General features: G+C 34.6%; 1 protein-coding gene across 1 annotated transcript; it reads left to right on the plus strand.

The window, feature by feature from the left end:
* The first annotated feature begins 1100 nt into the window (after positions 1–1100).
* Glipr1l1 (GLIPR1 like 1) lies at positions 1101–17028 on the plus strand. Its single transcript, XM_076855409.1, has 4 exons — positions 1101–1271; positions 9760–10005; positions 13474–13574; positions 16929–17028. The coding sequence occupies exons 1-4, from the start codon at positions 1101–1103 to the stop codon at positions 17026–17028; spliced, it is 618 nt and encodes a 205-aa protein (XP_076711524.1).
* The last annotated feature ends 233 nt before the right edge of the window (positions 17029–17261 follow it).

Below are 17261 nucleotides of genomic sequence, written 5' to 3' on the forward strand. Positions count from 1 at the left end.
TAGTTGTCAAGTAATCTTAGTCATTGCACAAACAGATCAAGAAAACATCTTTAAGACACAACCTTGCCTATTCTTGGCACTTAGGCTTAGTACACCTCAATTGTTTCAGTATTTCTAAATATAATTCCCTAAGTCACTAGAAACATGGTCTAAAATACCACGCCTATAAAATTCAGACATTTTGTTAAGACATTTCTCTTTTTCTTTTTTTTTTTTAAATTGACTCAAAAATTTGTACATATTTATGGGGAAATTTGTTATGTTTTGATGCACATATATATTGTGTAGTATTCAAATCAGGATAAACAAATCTATGTCATGAAACACTTATCATTTCCCCACAATGAAAATATTACCAATCCCCTCTTCCATCTTCTCTATCACAATCTCTCGTCACCCTGCAATAGAACACCAGAACTTATTTCTATAACTAGAAGTCTCTAGGCAGTCTCTTGGGTAGGAAAAAAAAAAAAAAGGAAAGAAGAAGAAGAAGAAAGCGGTAGGGCGGAAAGAGGAGGAGGAGGAAGAGGAAGAGGAGAAGGGCAGCAGCAGCAAATCAAATGTTTAAATGTTTAACAAGGTAATAACTTTGGATCACAGTATGACAGCGAGTTTACAAATCGCCTACTTTAATCCCGAGTCTCTGAGGAAGGGGGCAAAGTTCTGCAGTAGTTTATTTAAAACAATATGAATGCTATACCCAGAAGCTGAGTTTGTAAAACTAATGCATAGGGTTTTCCACAGGGCATCCAATTGTCAGCATCCAATACACCTTGTTCTTTGTATAATGTGGTGCCGCTCCATGTTGCAACTGTATTACAATCCAGGCAAGGACTCAAGATGATCAGAGCCTCAGAAAGCTCTTGGGAGAGTTAAAACTCTGCGGTGCCGCGCTGCGCTGGGCAGACTTGGTGGGGGCGGATTCTGCCGCGAGCCCGCCCTGCCCCGAAGGCTTTGCCCAATGAGCTGGGCTTCCCAGCGCTGGCTCGAGCTCGTGCAGAGGATGGAGTCGGGCGAGAGCGTGGTCCCTGGGGCGGCAGAAATCCTGCTTCCCCAGCCGTTACTGGTTGGTGCGGTTGGGACATGGTGCTTGTCCTTCTATGGCTCTTAAAAATCTTATTAGTTTGTGGACCTTAAGTCTATGTGTAGTGGCCAGCGACCTTCCTCCAGTCCCGTCCATCACAGACCCACAATTTATAGACCAGTGCGTCCAGGCCCACAACGAATGGAGGGGCAACGTCGACCCCCCTGCGGCCGACATGAAACACATGGTGAGAAAAGAACCAGAGCTGGTCTCCTATTCTTCTTGTTCATCCCAAGGTATCCGGGCCATACGTTTTGTGGACTTATCTCAATACAGCCAGGACTCCACTTGTGGTTTATAGAAAACTCACACCTTGGCTGGGCTGTCTCCTCTAGGGTTGTGATGGAGTGGAGGAGATGGGAGCTGTTCTTTCTGTTCCTTTTGCCTAGACGTAAGCTCGTTGGGGGCAGTGGGGGGAGGGGGGCCGGGGGAAGCAGATGGTGTTTGGAAGTTGCATGGTCTTCACCGCTAAGGTTCCTCTGTATTTTGCAAGGGTGTTTTTGTTTGGTTCTTTTGTTTTTCTCTCTTCTATTGGATGGTGCCTCCCATCCTGCACATTCAAGATTCTACATATAAAAGATACATACAGTAGAGTGATGGGAATTCTCTCATAATTTTATATTTTAGAAACCCAAGTTTAAAACAACACAGTGGTGTAGTATTCATTTGAAAAATAAAATGTTCTACAAGGATGTGAAAATCAGCTCTTGAACAGTATCAGATGGTGATTTTCATGAAAAAAATAAATAAATTTGTGAAATTTAATCCCCCAAACATTGTACTGGTTGTATCTTTCTTAGACTTCCACAGTAGGGCCAAAAAGGGAAAAAGAGTTGTGTATGGAAGAAAAAGCAAAGAGAACATTATGTTATTAAAATAATCATAGATTTTACCCATTTTTAACAAATTCTTAACCATGTATTACTTGGAATTTCCTTTGCATTGTAACTTTTTCTTGCTTAATACCACCACAATGAACATAAATGTATAAATGTTGTTAGTATGAATCTCTCTTACCATGCTATGTAAATTGTAATTCAAATTTATTCCAGGGGTCTTGCTTTGTTGTTTTTTGGTACCAAGGACTGAACCCAGTGGTGTTCAACAAGTGAGCCACATACCCTGCCCTTCTGCCTCAATCTCCTCCTCAGCCACTAGGATTATAAGCATCCACCAAAATGTGCAGCCAGTTTTCTTTTTTTCTATCCGGAAGAAAATAAAATTAAAAATTTTTCAAAAAAGAAAATACAATGGATTCTATTATAAAATCATAGCTCAAGCACTAAAGTTCAGAACTATAATGTTATACTATATAGGAGAGTGAGAGTTTGTTTGTTTTTTTTTTGAGTGAAGGAAATTTTAAATAGATTTTTGAAAGTCAGACAGAAACAAACTGACCACTTTAAGAATGCAAAATTTTTAAAGTATTTTCATGTGTAATGTTTAGTTTAATCTCCAACTGATTGGGGTAGTCGGGAGTATGTTATTTGCTTGTAGTATTTCCTCTATGTTTATTTAGACAACCCTCACTAAAAGACTATTTTTTGCTATAAAAATGCTATGTGATTTATATTTGTGTAGGCAGAAGAGAGGAAAAGAAGGAATAAGGTGAAGAGACATGAATAAAATTTGAGTCTTCTTTAAATGTATCTTCTTTTATAATTTGACTCAGTAAACATGTAAAATTATTATGTCCTTTTTGTATTTTAAACAAAAGGAAAAGTATCCCTTAGACACAAACTTAAAAAAAAAAAAAACCTAATATATAAAATTGGCCTCCAATCTACACTTTTAAAAATTTTATAAGCATTTCTGCAATATATTATTTCAACTGTACATTTCTAGTACAATGAACTTTGAGGAAAAAATTAGCAACAAAAAAACCTGAATTCAGAAATGTTAATGCTAGTGTGATTTTTGTGAAGTCTTTTGAAAGAATTCTATTGCATATTGTATGATGAAGCAAAATTTTATAATTTATAGGAATTAAGACTTTCTGCATAAAAAAGTAGATACAAGAATATAGTCAAGAATTTAAAACACTGTAATCTTTAGAGTGAAATAACAGCATGAATTCATGATTTCTTACTTAAATAATCATACCTTAACCTTATCATCGAAGAAGTATACAAGCAATGATATCCATTAGCAATGAAAATTTATAGCAAAATATTTTCATAATAACAGATGATTTCCTTGGAAAAAATGGCTGAATGTAAGTGTGAGGCAGAAAACATGCAAGATGAATCCGGAATACTAATAACTTATCAGAAAGAAAGGAAGACCCAAAGATTAATTGATTCATAGTAAAAAGACAAAGGACTCTTATTAGGATGAAGTTTACTAAGTACCATTAGTCTTACTATAACAATGAGGGAATACTACAGAAAGTAAAAAGGGAAAAATAAAAGTTATTATCTTTAACTGCATTGAAGAATTACGGATTCAAAATGATTAAATGAACTACCTTTAAGAGAAAGGTGGCCCTTACTAGAATACAGCACGTATCTTTGTTTTTGTCACTGGGAAAGTTATGGAGGCATGAGGCATTGGTAGGTAGAAAAACCAAACCTGCCATAAGCCAAGCAAGGTGGTGAAGTTAATGGAAAACTGGGCATCTTGTAATGGCTGTGTGGCTATTATGGAGGACTGAAACCTAGAAGACACCCAACCACAATAATTCTTCAATTCTTTATGCCTTTTTTTTTTTTTTTTTGAGAGAGAGAGAGAGAGAAATAAGTGCCAGTGTTAGAAAGCTGGATTTAGGCATCCAAAGCAGAGTGCTTTAACAAAGCCCTGCTACACTTAAAGCCCAAAAGGATGCATCTTACTGCACCTTCAAAATTCTTGAAATAAGAGCTTAACTAAAAGTAATGTTCAGTGCCAACTGCGAACAATCAAACGTTAGACTAAGCAAATAAACTCCTAACCATAGCTACTCTTAACATGGGCAGACTAAAGGACAAAACTTTTATATTAGTTTCTGGCATACAATCAAAATCCAGAAAAAAATATTTAAAAGCCAGTAGATGTAAATCATGCTAATCTACCAATTGAACTAGAACAAAAAATTACCCAGAATTTTTAATTAGTAGACAGAGTATGTTAAAGAACATGTGTGTGTGTGTGTGTGTGTGTGTGTATGTATATATATATATATATATATATATATATATATATATATATGTATATATATAATTAAATAAATACACACACACACACACACACATACACACACACACACACACACACACACACACACAGTCCCTGAAATGAAGTATTCATTGGGTGGGTTTACAAGAAGACTGCACATAGCATAAGAAATTATTGGTAAACTCAAAGATAAATTATTAGAAATTACCCACACTGAAGCACAGAGAAAAAAAACAACCCAATAGCAACAGTAGAAATAACAGAATGCTGGAGACCTCTGGAACAAATGCAGATGATTTAACATACACATATTTGAAAGGGACAGAAGAAGTATTTGAAGAAATAATCAGCAACAACTTTCCAAAATTCATGGGAAGACATCAAGTCACAGATCCAGTGTCTCAAAACTCAATCATCTAAGCACAACAGCTAGTCACACAAGAGTCAAACTGGTGAAAATAAAAGACAGGAAATCTTGAAAGCAACCAGAATGGGATAAAATAAATATTTCATCTTGTAAAATTTAAATATAAGGCTGAATTCTCTTCCTGCAAAATTGAACTCAAAAGACAATAGAATTTTAGCCTATAAAGGTCAGAAGGGACTGAAAAAAAAATAGAAGGCTAAAAACACTTTCAACATATGATTACTTGCCCACTGAAAGTATTCTTCAAAAACAAAAGCAGGTAACAGTGGCGCATACCTGTAATCCCAGTGGCTCCAGAGGCTGAGGTGGAAGGATTGCAAGTTCAAAGCCAGCCTCAGCAACTTAGGGAGGCACTAAGCAACTCTAGCTGAGTTGTCAGCTAGACCCTGTGTCTAGATAACATTAAAAAAGGGGGGCTGGGGATGTGGTTCAGTGATTAATCCCCAATACCAAAAAAAAAGTAAAATAAAGCTATTTACAGGCAAATAAAATACTGAATATGAAAATTCAATTCAAAAGCAGAACAGCTCTGTAAGAAGTACTAGAGAAAGATTTTAAGCTTTAAGGAAAACAATCCCAAAAGGAAACCCAGACCTAAGAGAAGAATCCCAAACAGACCAGATGTGGGGTTAAATATTTTAAGTTTTCTTTATATTGCCTTCATATTGTTGACTATTTAAAGCCAATGTAAGAATTTCAAGATGCCTTAATAGAGGTACCCAGAATTCACTCATTCTTTCACAAAGAAAAACTGAAGCAAGAGGTATGTAGCTCCATTTTATGGTGCGTGACCATGGGAGAATGCTGGAAATGAGTGAGAGAGAAACTTGAGCCTTATTAAGAGTCAGATACCCACTAAAACAGCATAGTAGGGGAAACAAAATACCCTGGCTCCAGAGCCTGCATGGAATGGATCTTCATTCTGCAGGAGTGAGGGTGAAAGTCTCAGCCACCTCAATCAGTATGTATGGTTGCTGGCAATCCTAGCTATTGGAAAGCTTCACAATCCCCACAGGCTTTCAGCCTCCTTAAGTAAATAACTTGAAATCTGCACAGAAGTCTGGCTTTGTAAAAAGATCTCCCATCATCTCCAGTAAATCCCCAAGATGCTGAAGCCAGGACCCATCTTGAGAAGGGACCTATTGTCTGAATTTGGACTGGACTAGGAGTCAGAAACCTCTGGTCATAGTTCCAGGACCCTAGAGATATTCCACTGCACCCTGTAGCTGCCTTCCAAACCAAATTTGGCCCACTCACAAGAAGGGCTCTGACCTAACCTGCCATGTGGCCTGCACAGTATGGAATCAACACATTGATTTGGAGGAGAAGGGAGCCACCCACAAGAACCAGGAGCTTCTGGAGCTTGCCCTCTGAGACTAGGGGCATGGCAGGTTACACTCAGATTCATACTGATGCCACAACTGAGTCACCTACCTGCTTCCTGCCACCCCTGCACAAGTACCAAACACAGGTACCTGTAATGAACAGGGTCAGGAAAGAGCTCTGTGGATTCACTGCTAGCCTGCCAAGTTAAGGCAGCCTTGAGCAAAACCACAGCTTTAGTTATTACCCTGGCCCAGGACATATGACCAAAGGGGATCTGAAGAGAAACTTTGCCTGGCTCTGGCCATGTTCCACCCTAATTCACTCCTGTGAGCAGTGCACCTGAAGGAATTGGAAAGAGAAAACTTATGGCCTACATAGCACCCAGAGGCAGGTGCCTCCTCACCAAAATACTAGCAAATCAAGTACAATAGCACGTAAAAAGATCATATACCAAGATTAAGTTTGTTTCAATCTAGGGATGCAAAGATGGTTTGCATCTTTTGCAACATACACAAGTCAGTATTTGAAATTCAGTAAATGTAAATCACATCAACAAATGAATGATAAAAAGTGTATGCTCACTCAATAGATGCAGAAATGAGCATATGATAAAATTCAACATCCCTTCATAAGAGTCCTGAAAATTAGTTATAGAAGGATCATACCTCAACATAATAAAGGCTGTACATGACAAATCCACAGCCAACATCATACTGAATTGTAATAAAATGAAAGCATTTCCTCTAAGCCTAGGTATAAGACAATGCTATCTACTTTCACTACTCTAATTCAATATAGTACTAGAAGCTTTAGCTAGAGCATTTAGGCAAGAGAAAGAAATGCAAGGCATATAGATAGTAAAAAGAAGGAAATCAAATTACTCCTGTTTGCAGATGATACTATTGCATACATGAAAAAAAAAAACACCTAAGGACTCCACTGAAAAGCTATTAGAACTAATAATTAAACAAATGCATTAAAGTAGCAGGATTCAAGTCAACACAAAAAAATCAGTAGATTTTTCTATACACCAATAACAAATTTGCTCAGTAATAAATTATGAAGGCAGTCCCATTTACAATAGCCACACATCCAAAAATTACTTAGCAAGAAACTTAACCAAGGAAGTAAAAGACTCCTACAATGAAAATTCTAAAATACTGGTGAAAGAAATTGAAGAACACACACACGCACACACACACACACACACACACACACACTAAAAAGAAAAGATCTTTCATGTTCATGGATTGGAAGAATTAATATTGTTAAAATGTCCATCTACCCAAAGTGATCTACAGATTCAATGCAATCCCCACCAAAATATAATGATGGTCAGGCACAGTAGCACATGCCTGTAATCCCAGCAGCTCAGGAGGCTGAGGTAGGAGGATCACAAGTTCAAAACCAGCCTCAGCAACTTAGCAAGGCCCTTAGCAGCTTAGCAAGATCCTGTCTCAAAATAAAATTTAAAAAGGGCTGGGGATGTGGCTAAGTGCCCCTGGGTTCAACCCTAGTACAACAAACAAACAAAAAACCCATGACATTCCTCACAGAACTAGAAAAGCAATCATAAAATATATATGGAAGGACAAAAGACCCAACATAACCAAAGCAGTCTGAACTAAAAGGGCAAAGCTGGAGGCATCTCAATATTTGATTTTGATTTTAAAACATTCTACAGAGCCAAATCAGCATGGCATTGGCATAAAAAAAAAATAGATACAAAGGCCAATTGGGCAAAAATACAGAATCTAGAAATAAACCCACACATCTATTGCCAACTGTTTGTCAACAAAGGTACCAAAATCATACTTTGGAGGAAAGACACCTTTAATAAATGGTGCTGGGGAAAGTGGTTATTCACGCGTAGAAGACTGAAGCTTGACCACTATCTTCACTCTGCAAAATCAACTCAAAATGGACCACACATCTAAAATATAAGATCTTAAATTCTGAGCCTATTAGAAGACAATAGGGAAACATTTCAAGACTTTGGTACAGGCAGGAATTTTCTGATAGACCTCCAAATGCATAGGTACAACAACAAAATGGATAGATAGGTTAAATTAAAATGTTGGTATCCATCTAAAGAAATCATCAACAGAGTCAAGAGACATTCTACAATATATGAGAAAATATTTACCAAGTAGAGCGTTAATAACCACAATATATAAAGAACTCAAAAAAAAAAAAAACTTAGCAAAAATAGTCCAATTTAAAAATGGGCTAATGGTCTGAATAGACACTTCTCCAAAAAAAAAAAAAAAAGAAGAAGAAGAAAGAAATACAAATGGTCAGCAAACAAATGGGAAAAAAAATCTCATTATCATTAGCTACCAGGAAAATGCAAATCAAAACTATAATGAGATACCATCTCACCCCGGTTAGAATTAGCATAATTTTTTTTTTAAAAAAAGGAGGACAAGAATGTGGAGAAAAGGAACACTTATACACTGATACACTGTTGGTAGAAATGTAAATCAGTCCAGTCATTATGGAGAATAGTATGAAGTTTTCTCAGAAAACTAAAAGCCGATGTACTATATTATCCAGCTATCCCACTTCTGGGTATATATCCAAAGGAAATTAAATCAGCATATAAAAAAAAACTGCATACCTGAGTTTATTATGCTACTAGTCACAATAGCTAAGAAATAGAATCAGCCTAGGTGCCCATCAACATATGAATAAAGACAATGTAGGAGGTATACACAATGGAGTATTATTCAGTCATAAAGAAGAACAAAATTTTGAAATACTCTGCAAAATGAATGGAACTGGAGATGTTAAGTGACAAGTGTTTGAAATACTCTGCAAAATGAATGGAACTGGAGATGTTCAGATAGACAAGTACCTCATATTCTGTATCCATGTGGAAGATTGCAAAAAGCTGAATTTACAGTAGAATATGTTATTTTTTTATTGGTTGCTCATGACAATACAATGATCTTGACATATCATACATTTGATTCAAATGGGGTATGAATTCTTATTGTTCCATGTGTACAGATTGCAGGATCACATTGGTTATACAGCCACGTAAATGCATACAGCAATACTAGTGTCTGTTGTATTCTGCTGCAGAATATGTTATTAATTATTAAAGATTGAGAAATTGGGGGCAAGGGTAATAAAAGGGTGTTGTATTGTATTCATACTTGCTGTATACATGTATAGAAATATATTGAACCCCATTATCAAGTATAATTATTGTGTGTTAATAAAATAAAATGCAAATTCAAAAGAAGTTTGCAGGGTAGGGAAGAAAGACAAACCATATGCTAACTCTAAGAAGAACTTAGCAGGTATGGAAGGTGCTATGGAAGCAAGGTTTGGTAACTAGGGCCCTACACACTTCCACAGCTAACACTGAGGAAGGAAATCCCACCTAATATGTACAATTAATAAATGTGAATTTAAAAAATCATTAAGAAATTTATCCTTTACTCATAATAAATTTGCATAACCTTCTGAATTACTAAATTTTGAACTGCAACTTATTTTAATCACATTCAGAATATTGGTTGAGTGTGTCTAAGTACCAGGCCATCCACTAGGTACCAGAAATACAAAGATGAACTGCCAGAGTGAGTATTAAGTGTGTATTTCTGAAGTAGATCTAAAAAGACGTGACTAACTTTAAACATAATAAATACCAAAGAAAAACTATAGTTGTATTAAAGTAAACAAAATGTAATTGATTGCAAACAAAACAATTACGTAAAAGGTATGTAGAATTCAACTTAACACCATTTTTGTTTTTCAGTTTTGGGATGAAAGCTTGGCAAAGCTGGCTAAAGAGTGGACAACTAAGTGCAAATTTGAACATAGAAGTTGTTTATCAAAACCATATGAATGTGTTGAAGACTTTGAATTTGTTGGAGAAAACATTTGGTTAGGCGGATTGAAATTCTTTTCACCAAAAACTGCTATCACTGCTTGGTATAATGAAACTGCATTTTTTGACTTTGATACTTTAGCATGTTCTAAAGTTTGTGGCCATTATACACAGGTAATATTTGGTAGCACTGACTAGTTCTTATTTATGTGTGTTACAATTGTCATAAAAAAATATTTTTTGAGTTTCAGGAAAATTCACCTTCTTTTGGGACATATTTTAATTGGGTACAGACCTCTGTGTAGTAAGGTGTGTTTTTTTCTAAACTTAAAAAAAAAATCATACTTCACTGTCATTTTATTTGTATTGTTTCTAACAAAAAATCTACTGTAATCCTCTTCTTCTGCATGTAAATGTCTTGCTGTCTGCTTTAAAATTTTTTGCTTTTATTATAAGTCTTGAGCAACCAATAATAATGCACATAATTTTCTTTGTGTTTCCTCTGTTGGAACCAAATTTGAAAAAGTGTTGGCCATTGTTTTTGAAAATATTTCTCTCATTCTCTCTTTTCCCAGTGTCCAGTTGTCCATGTAGAAGACCACTTGAAATTGTCCCAGTTTTTTGGTGCTCTTGTTATTTCTTGAAGACATTTCTCTGATTAATTTCAGATAGTTTTACTGCTGTCTTTAAATTTGCTAACCTTTTCTTCAACACTATTTATTCTCCAGTTAATTCCATTTAGCTTTTTTTTTCAATCTTAGACATTAAAGTTTTTATCTCTAGAAGTGTGACTGTGGGTTTCTCATGAGTTCAACAAATATACCTACTGCATTTTATCTTTCAACTAGCTTTTTAAGTATATGAAGTATAGTTATAATTGTCATTTGATTGTTTCTCCTGATTCTTCTAGTATATACATATTAGCTGTATGTTAATATCCATGGATTGACTTTTTCCATTCATGATGGATCGATTTTCCTTTTTTCTATCACATTGTGTAGATACTATTATATTTCGAAAATTGCAAATTTCCCTTGTTGGTTATTGAATTTATTTGTATACCTGTACATACTCTTTTGGTATCTCCAGGGATACAGTGAAGTTACCTGAAATTTATTTGAAGCTGTTGGTTCCTACTTTTAAAATATATTAGGTAGAATGAAAGCAGTGTTTAGTCTAGGGCTGATATAATCTCAGTACTGAAGTATTCTTCTGAATACTCTACATATGACATTTTTCCAGTCTGGATAGTGAGGTGGATCCTGTTCCTGGTCCAAGGTAAACCTTGGTATTGTTTTTTTCTAGTTCTTACAGGTATTTTTTTTTTTTTTTTTTTTTTTTTTTGCCAGGCTTAGAGCAACTTCCTGACATGCATGCTGTTTAGTATTCTGCTGAATAGATGATGAGGACCCTTCACAATCCACAACAGTGTGTCAATGTATAAATTCTCATCTCTCCAATACTATATTCCCTAATCTCCTGCTTATTTGGTCTTGTTGGATTCTCACTTCAGACCTCCTCAAGAATCCTTCAAGCTTTTTCTGAGTCATGGTCTAGAAACTCTCTCAAGGCAATAAGCTGGGACAACTGTATGGGTCACATTTTCTCCTGCAGACTCTCAGTGTATTACTTTTGTTGCCTAATGTCCAATGTCTTGAATACCAATATTTAATATTTTCAATTACTTTGGAGGTTTGAGGTAGGTGTGCAAATCTTTTCCCTGTTACTTCTTTTTGATCAGAAGTGGGAAGCATTTTTGAGCCAAGCTTAATTTCTAGGTATAGTATTGACCTTCCGGGAAGACCTGTTCAAGCAATAGAAAGAGCTAACTTTCATCTCTAAACTTACCTATCTGTATAGGTTGAATTAATATGTAGAGTTTTCAAGAAAATAATTTATCAGAGGTTCAGTGTACAAGGAAATTAGCAGTTTCCATGTTCCCCTTCTGTTTACTCTTTGTTCAACAATAGGATGTTCCTCTAAGTCTGGAAACCCTCCAGGACATCAGAACAGATGTTGCTGGTAAAGAATATGGTTTGGCTACTACTGGGAAAACAGAGAATGGTCAGGTTTCCTTATAACAAGTAAGATGTAATATCCCGAATATGGTATCAAACATGGGTCATGATACATGGCCTGTATCAGTTCTTTGCCTTTTGTTGTAAGGAAAAAGGGAGCTGTTTTCAAACATTGCTTCTTCCTTAACATTATTACATAAAAAATAGAAGCTAATTCTTCATTGGATAATTTACATATAGTTTAAATAATTAGGGATATATACATCCTTCTACTTGATTGAACCACTATATCTTGAGCAATGTTCTAAACAAAATATTTTGTATTTACCACTCACTAATATTCATATTGATGTTACATCTAATATATATATTAATGTTATATCTAGTCTATTTCATGAAAGCCATACATTTTTAAACTGAACAAAGCCAATATTTATTTTCACCCTTGCCAAAGCTAAAAAACAAAACAAAAAAAAAATCACCATTTAAATCACAATTTAAATATATTAAACCAATAAAATTTTATGGTGCAGTTTTCCATGAAGCAAAATTGTAAACATGATTTCTTAAAAATTATGTACACTTTCAGTTGTATAGTTTATTAGCTTTTCACAATATTCAAAAACATTTTTTGAATAATCTGCTCAATCTTTTTAAGTGAGGCAATTTCAGATCAGTCACCTCCAGCTACACACACAATGAGAAGCATAATTCATCTCTTAATCCTCAGAGCACCTGGCATTTTATGCCACTGTGATGTCCCAAAAATATAGAACCACTAAAATGTACTTTTCAAATTAAATTTTGATTATATGGCAGTCATAAAAAAAGGTTGCTGATATATCATTTTATGAAATAGTAGTATTTTCTTAATGGAATTGTCAAAGTTGGAAAACTCACTTGTGTTGCCAAAACTTTTCCTGGAATTATTTTGCTTTGCATGTGGAGTAAATTAAGCATTTCCTCCTTTTTCTCCACTTATAAAATGGAGACAATTTTACTCTCCCATTGTTAGAAACGATAATGATGTTCTTTACATTTTTTACTACTCTTCCATGGTTTGTTTTCTATAGATATCTTCTTATTTAGAAATGTTTGCTATTCCTTACAACTATATAAAAATGAGTCACCATACATATGGCGAACTTTTTTAAAAAATAAGATCATGGCCGGGAGCAATGGTACACACCTGTAATCCTAGCAGCTCCGGAGGCTGAGCCAGGGGGATCGCAAGTTCAAAGCCAACCTCAGCAATGGCGAGGCACTAAGCCACTCAGTGAGACCCTGTCTCTAAATAAAATACAAAATAGGGCTGGGGATGTGGCTCAGTGGTCAAGTGTCCCTGAGTTCAATCCCTGGCACCAAAATAATTAATTATTAATTAAATGTTTTTAATCCATATAAAGAATATGCTTAAAACTGCAAAATTCTAAATGTACTAATAAGTACATTTTTCCTCAGGAAAGCAAAATAATCACTTAAAATATTAGAAAAAATATAGTCAAAATATATGCATGTATATCTTTTCAATAGCATAATAAAGATATGTCTACTCCCATAATGCATTGTTTGAATAGAATTACTTTGAATATGTTACTTTATAATTCTTTTCCTTTCCTTATAGGTAGTTTGGGCTAAATCACAAAAAGTTGGTTGTGCAGTTTCAAAATGTCCTAATCTTGGCAGACCTTCAACTTCAATATTTGTGTGTAACTATGGACCTGCGTAAGTTATTTTTCTATATAAAATGTTTATATTGAAATAAATGTTAATAAGTATTTACAAAAAGAGAATCTTAGAAACAAGTATTTTTTGATAAGTCTCCCTCTAAAATACTAATAAAACAAGGTAGGTGAAAATAAAAAGTAGTAGTAGAACATTCTCTTGTATAAAGTAGAACTGTGTTTGTTATGAAATGTTTAAGCTTGAGAGTGAATAATGGCAATTGTTTCTTAAGTAATATGAAATAAATTGCCCAGTAATATCTAAATGCTGGAATGCAAAATGGTTGGCAGATGATTCTCTAATATAATATTAACATAATTGGAATGAGAAAATGATTGAGAATAATGGCAAAAGCATATTTTACTGAGAAAAGAGCAACATACTTTTTAATACCCTCCTGATAATAACTTACCTAAGAGGCACTATAACATAAACATAATGGGAAGCTCCAAAAATGAAATTAGACTTTAATCCCTATGGATCTGTATAAGAAATATAAAAAGTTAATAACAAAGTTCTTCAACAAACAAAACCTTTAAAGCAAAATGTACAAAAGGTAAAAGTGTAGACAAAGAATAAACATACAGGATTGGCAAAAAGGGGGTAGGATATGCCAAAAATACTATGGAAAGATTATGTTTCTCTCTTTTTGTATTTTCTTCTACTGCCTCCCACTTAGAAGTAAAAGCAAAAAGTACATTGAGTTAAATTTGGGGGCAGAGAACAATTTTGTAGATATCAAAGAAATTAGAATTTTATAGATATCAAAGAAATTATAATTATCAATATTTTCTCTTAAGGAGACTAATCACTGAATTTGAAAGAAAAATATAAAAATAATAGGAGATTAATGCTCAGTATTTGATTTAAAAAAAAAAAAAAAGCTAAATAGCATAATGTTGCTTTGAACAAATTAAGTTTTTGGATCCAAACAAATATGTTCATAACAGATTTCTTATTGGTCTTGTGGTAATATTCGGAGAATGTTGTTACATTACTCCTGGCCAAGTAATAGAAACAACTATACTCTAACCCTGAAACAACAACAGACAAAATACATGAAGCGACAATTTTGAAGTCATTGCCTATCATACAACAAAAGATTGGCACATGGAGTGGGGGAAAGAGACAGAGGTTGTTAGATTCCAGTTGAAAAAACAGCTAAGAGTGCAGGGAAACTAATACTGCTAGAGTTCATGAGTAAACATATTAGAGAAAAGAGAACACACACACTGAACACTCAGCATATACTTATTAGCATATGTTTGTAAAGAAACTGATGAAGAACCCAGTAAAGAATTAGAGGGAACCATTCTGGCACTCATACAGGGAGCAAAGCAGACTGCTCCAATCTCCCTATGAATTCACAGTAAAACCTGAAAGAATCCAAAAGTTCCCAATTAAGTGCACCCCAGAATAAAAAGATTGATGATTTATAGAAAACATGATACACAGGAACTAACACTTAACAGTGTGGGGCATCTAATTAAATATCACCAGGCATGCAAAGAAGCAGGAAAAATAGACTTAGTACAAGGAGGATAATCAGTGGAAATTGAAATTAACGCAGAACTAACAGAGATTTAGAGTAGAAAGAAGATAAAATTGTTATTATCGTATCCCTTATTTTCAAAAACTAAGCAGATAAGATACTAAAAACAGAAAACTACCATGTCTGAGTTGAAAAGACAAGGTTCTTTTCTACCCTAAAGTTCTACTCCTTATAAAATGGAATAATTTAACTTGACTATGAAAAGTAAAAGACATATACTATAAACCCTAAAGTCACTACAAAAACTTAAAAAAAAGAAAAAGATAAGAAAAACAAAACAAAGAATAATAGCAGATAAGCCAACAAAGCAGTTAAAATGAAGTCTTACAAATATTTTGATTAAGGGCTGGGGCTGTAGCTCAGTGGCAGAGAGCTTGCCTAGCATGTATGAGGCACTGGGTTTGATCCTCAGCATCACATATGTCCATCTACAACTACAAAAAAACCAAAAAAAAAATTTAAAGTGTTTGATTAACACAAAGGAAGGCAGAAAAAGAGAATGGGAGAACAGAGAACATATGAGACAATAAAATAAGCAAGAAGGTAATAGACTTAAACCTAACTACCTCAACAATCACCTCAAATGTTAATGGTATAACTGCCCTAGTTAAAAAGCAGAAATTATACAATTGGTTAAATTTGTTTAAAATATTTGCTATTCAGAGACATTTGTTAAAAGAATGAAATGACAACCAACAGACTAACAGAAAGCCCATAAAACATGTGTCAAGTAAGGACTTATATTTATAACATAAAAAGAACTCTCATAGTCCAATATTAAGAAAATTCCATTTTGAAAAATGAGCAAAAGACATGCAGGTGGTATATAAGTCACCTGCAAAATGCTCAACACTATTAATCGCTATGGAAAAGTAAAATCACAACGAATACTACGGTACAACTATTAGAATGGCTAGAGATGGGACATTCCAAGTACTGAGGAGGATATGAAGGACCCAGAATTCTCACACCTTTTTTATGGGTTTTATATTTAAGGATTTGTGCATGAATGATTGAAATGTTTAAAGCAACTTTATTTGAAATAGCCACAAATTTGAACAACCCAAATGTCCATCAGTGGTTGAAATGATAAATTGTGGCATATTCCTTAATGGAAAGTACTTGTATTACTATGTTTTTCTTTGTGTATTCTGGGTAAATAATACTTTTCAAAGTCTCCAAAGTACTCGAAGATTTTTTTAAAAAGATATTTGTTAAAATGCATTGGCTTATATTATCAAAAATCAGGCATAAATCTGTGAAGTCTTCTTGATAACATTAACAAGTAGAACTAGATGACTATGGTATTGTTTTACATATATATATATGTATTTTAGTCATAGGTAAACAAAATGTCTTTATTTTACTTTACATGGTGCTGAGGATCAAACCCAGTGCCTCATGCACGCCAGATGAGTGCTCTACTTCTGAGCCACAACCCCAGCCCCCCCACCATTGTACTTTTAAGTAAAGCCATATAGTGTGTTCTCATTTGCAATTAAATTTATTCCATTTACAAAGGAAGAAGTAATCATGGTGACTATTAAAAAAATTGTGACTATAACATGCTGCTAATTGGGTTCAATCCAAGTTGTGTTTTATGTTTAGGAATAACCTATAAAGAACAGTTTTAATAGTTTCCTTTTATAAAAGAAATTAGCATAAAGTTGGGACAAAAGTTGGTTGCTATTTTTCCCTTTTCAACATTTATGATTTAGTGAGTGACCAGAACAACTTTTTCAAATGCACAAAATTTGAAAAATAATTGCCATTAGGGTAACAATTTTTTTTCTCTTTTTCAGAGGAAATTTTGTAAATGTGGCCCCTTACACCAAAGGAGCACCCTGCTCCATGTGTGCTGAAGGAGAGAAATGCGTCGATAAGCTGTGCCGTAAGCATTAATAATAAAAATCATAATGTAACGTGGACCTGGGCAATTGGATGGGTCCTTTGCCTCAGGAATTCAAGGAATGAGATCCAGGGATAAGCAAAGGGTAGAATAATAAGATTTATTTAAAACAGAAAAAGAGAAGGGCTCCCAAAGCATGGGAGAGGTTCCTAGGAAGTGTTCCACTGTCTTCTATCTAAGGGTTTTTGTGGGCTTGATTTTTCCTCATCATTGATTGGTAGGACAA

Source organism: Callospermophilus lateralis, chromosome 4 (assembly GCF_048772815.1).
Source record: "Callospermophilus lateralis isolate mCalLat2 chromosome 4, mCalLat2.hap1, whole genome shotgun sequence".
NCBI classification, from domain to species: domain Eukaryota; kingdom Metazoa; phylum Chordata; class Mammalia; order Rodentia; family Sciuridae; genus Callospermophilus; species Callospermophilus lateralis.

Coding starts and splice junctions, on each gene's coding strand:
- Glipr1l1 (XM_076855409.1), top strand. CDS start 1,101: ATGGCTCTTAAAAATCTTATTAGTTTGTGGACCTTAAGTCTATGTGTA. Junction 1,272..9,759: donor CGGCCGACATGAAACACATG/GTGAGAAAAGAA, acceptor TTTGTTTTTCAG/TTTTGGGATGAAAGCTTGGC. Junction 13,575..16,928: donor GTGTGTAACTATGGACCTGC/GTAAGTTATTTT, acceptor TCTCTTTTTCAG/AGGAAATTTTGTAAATGTGG.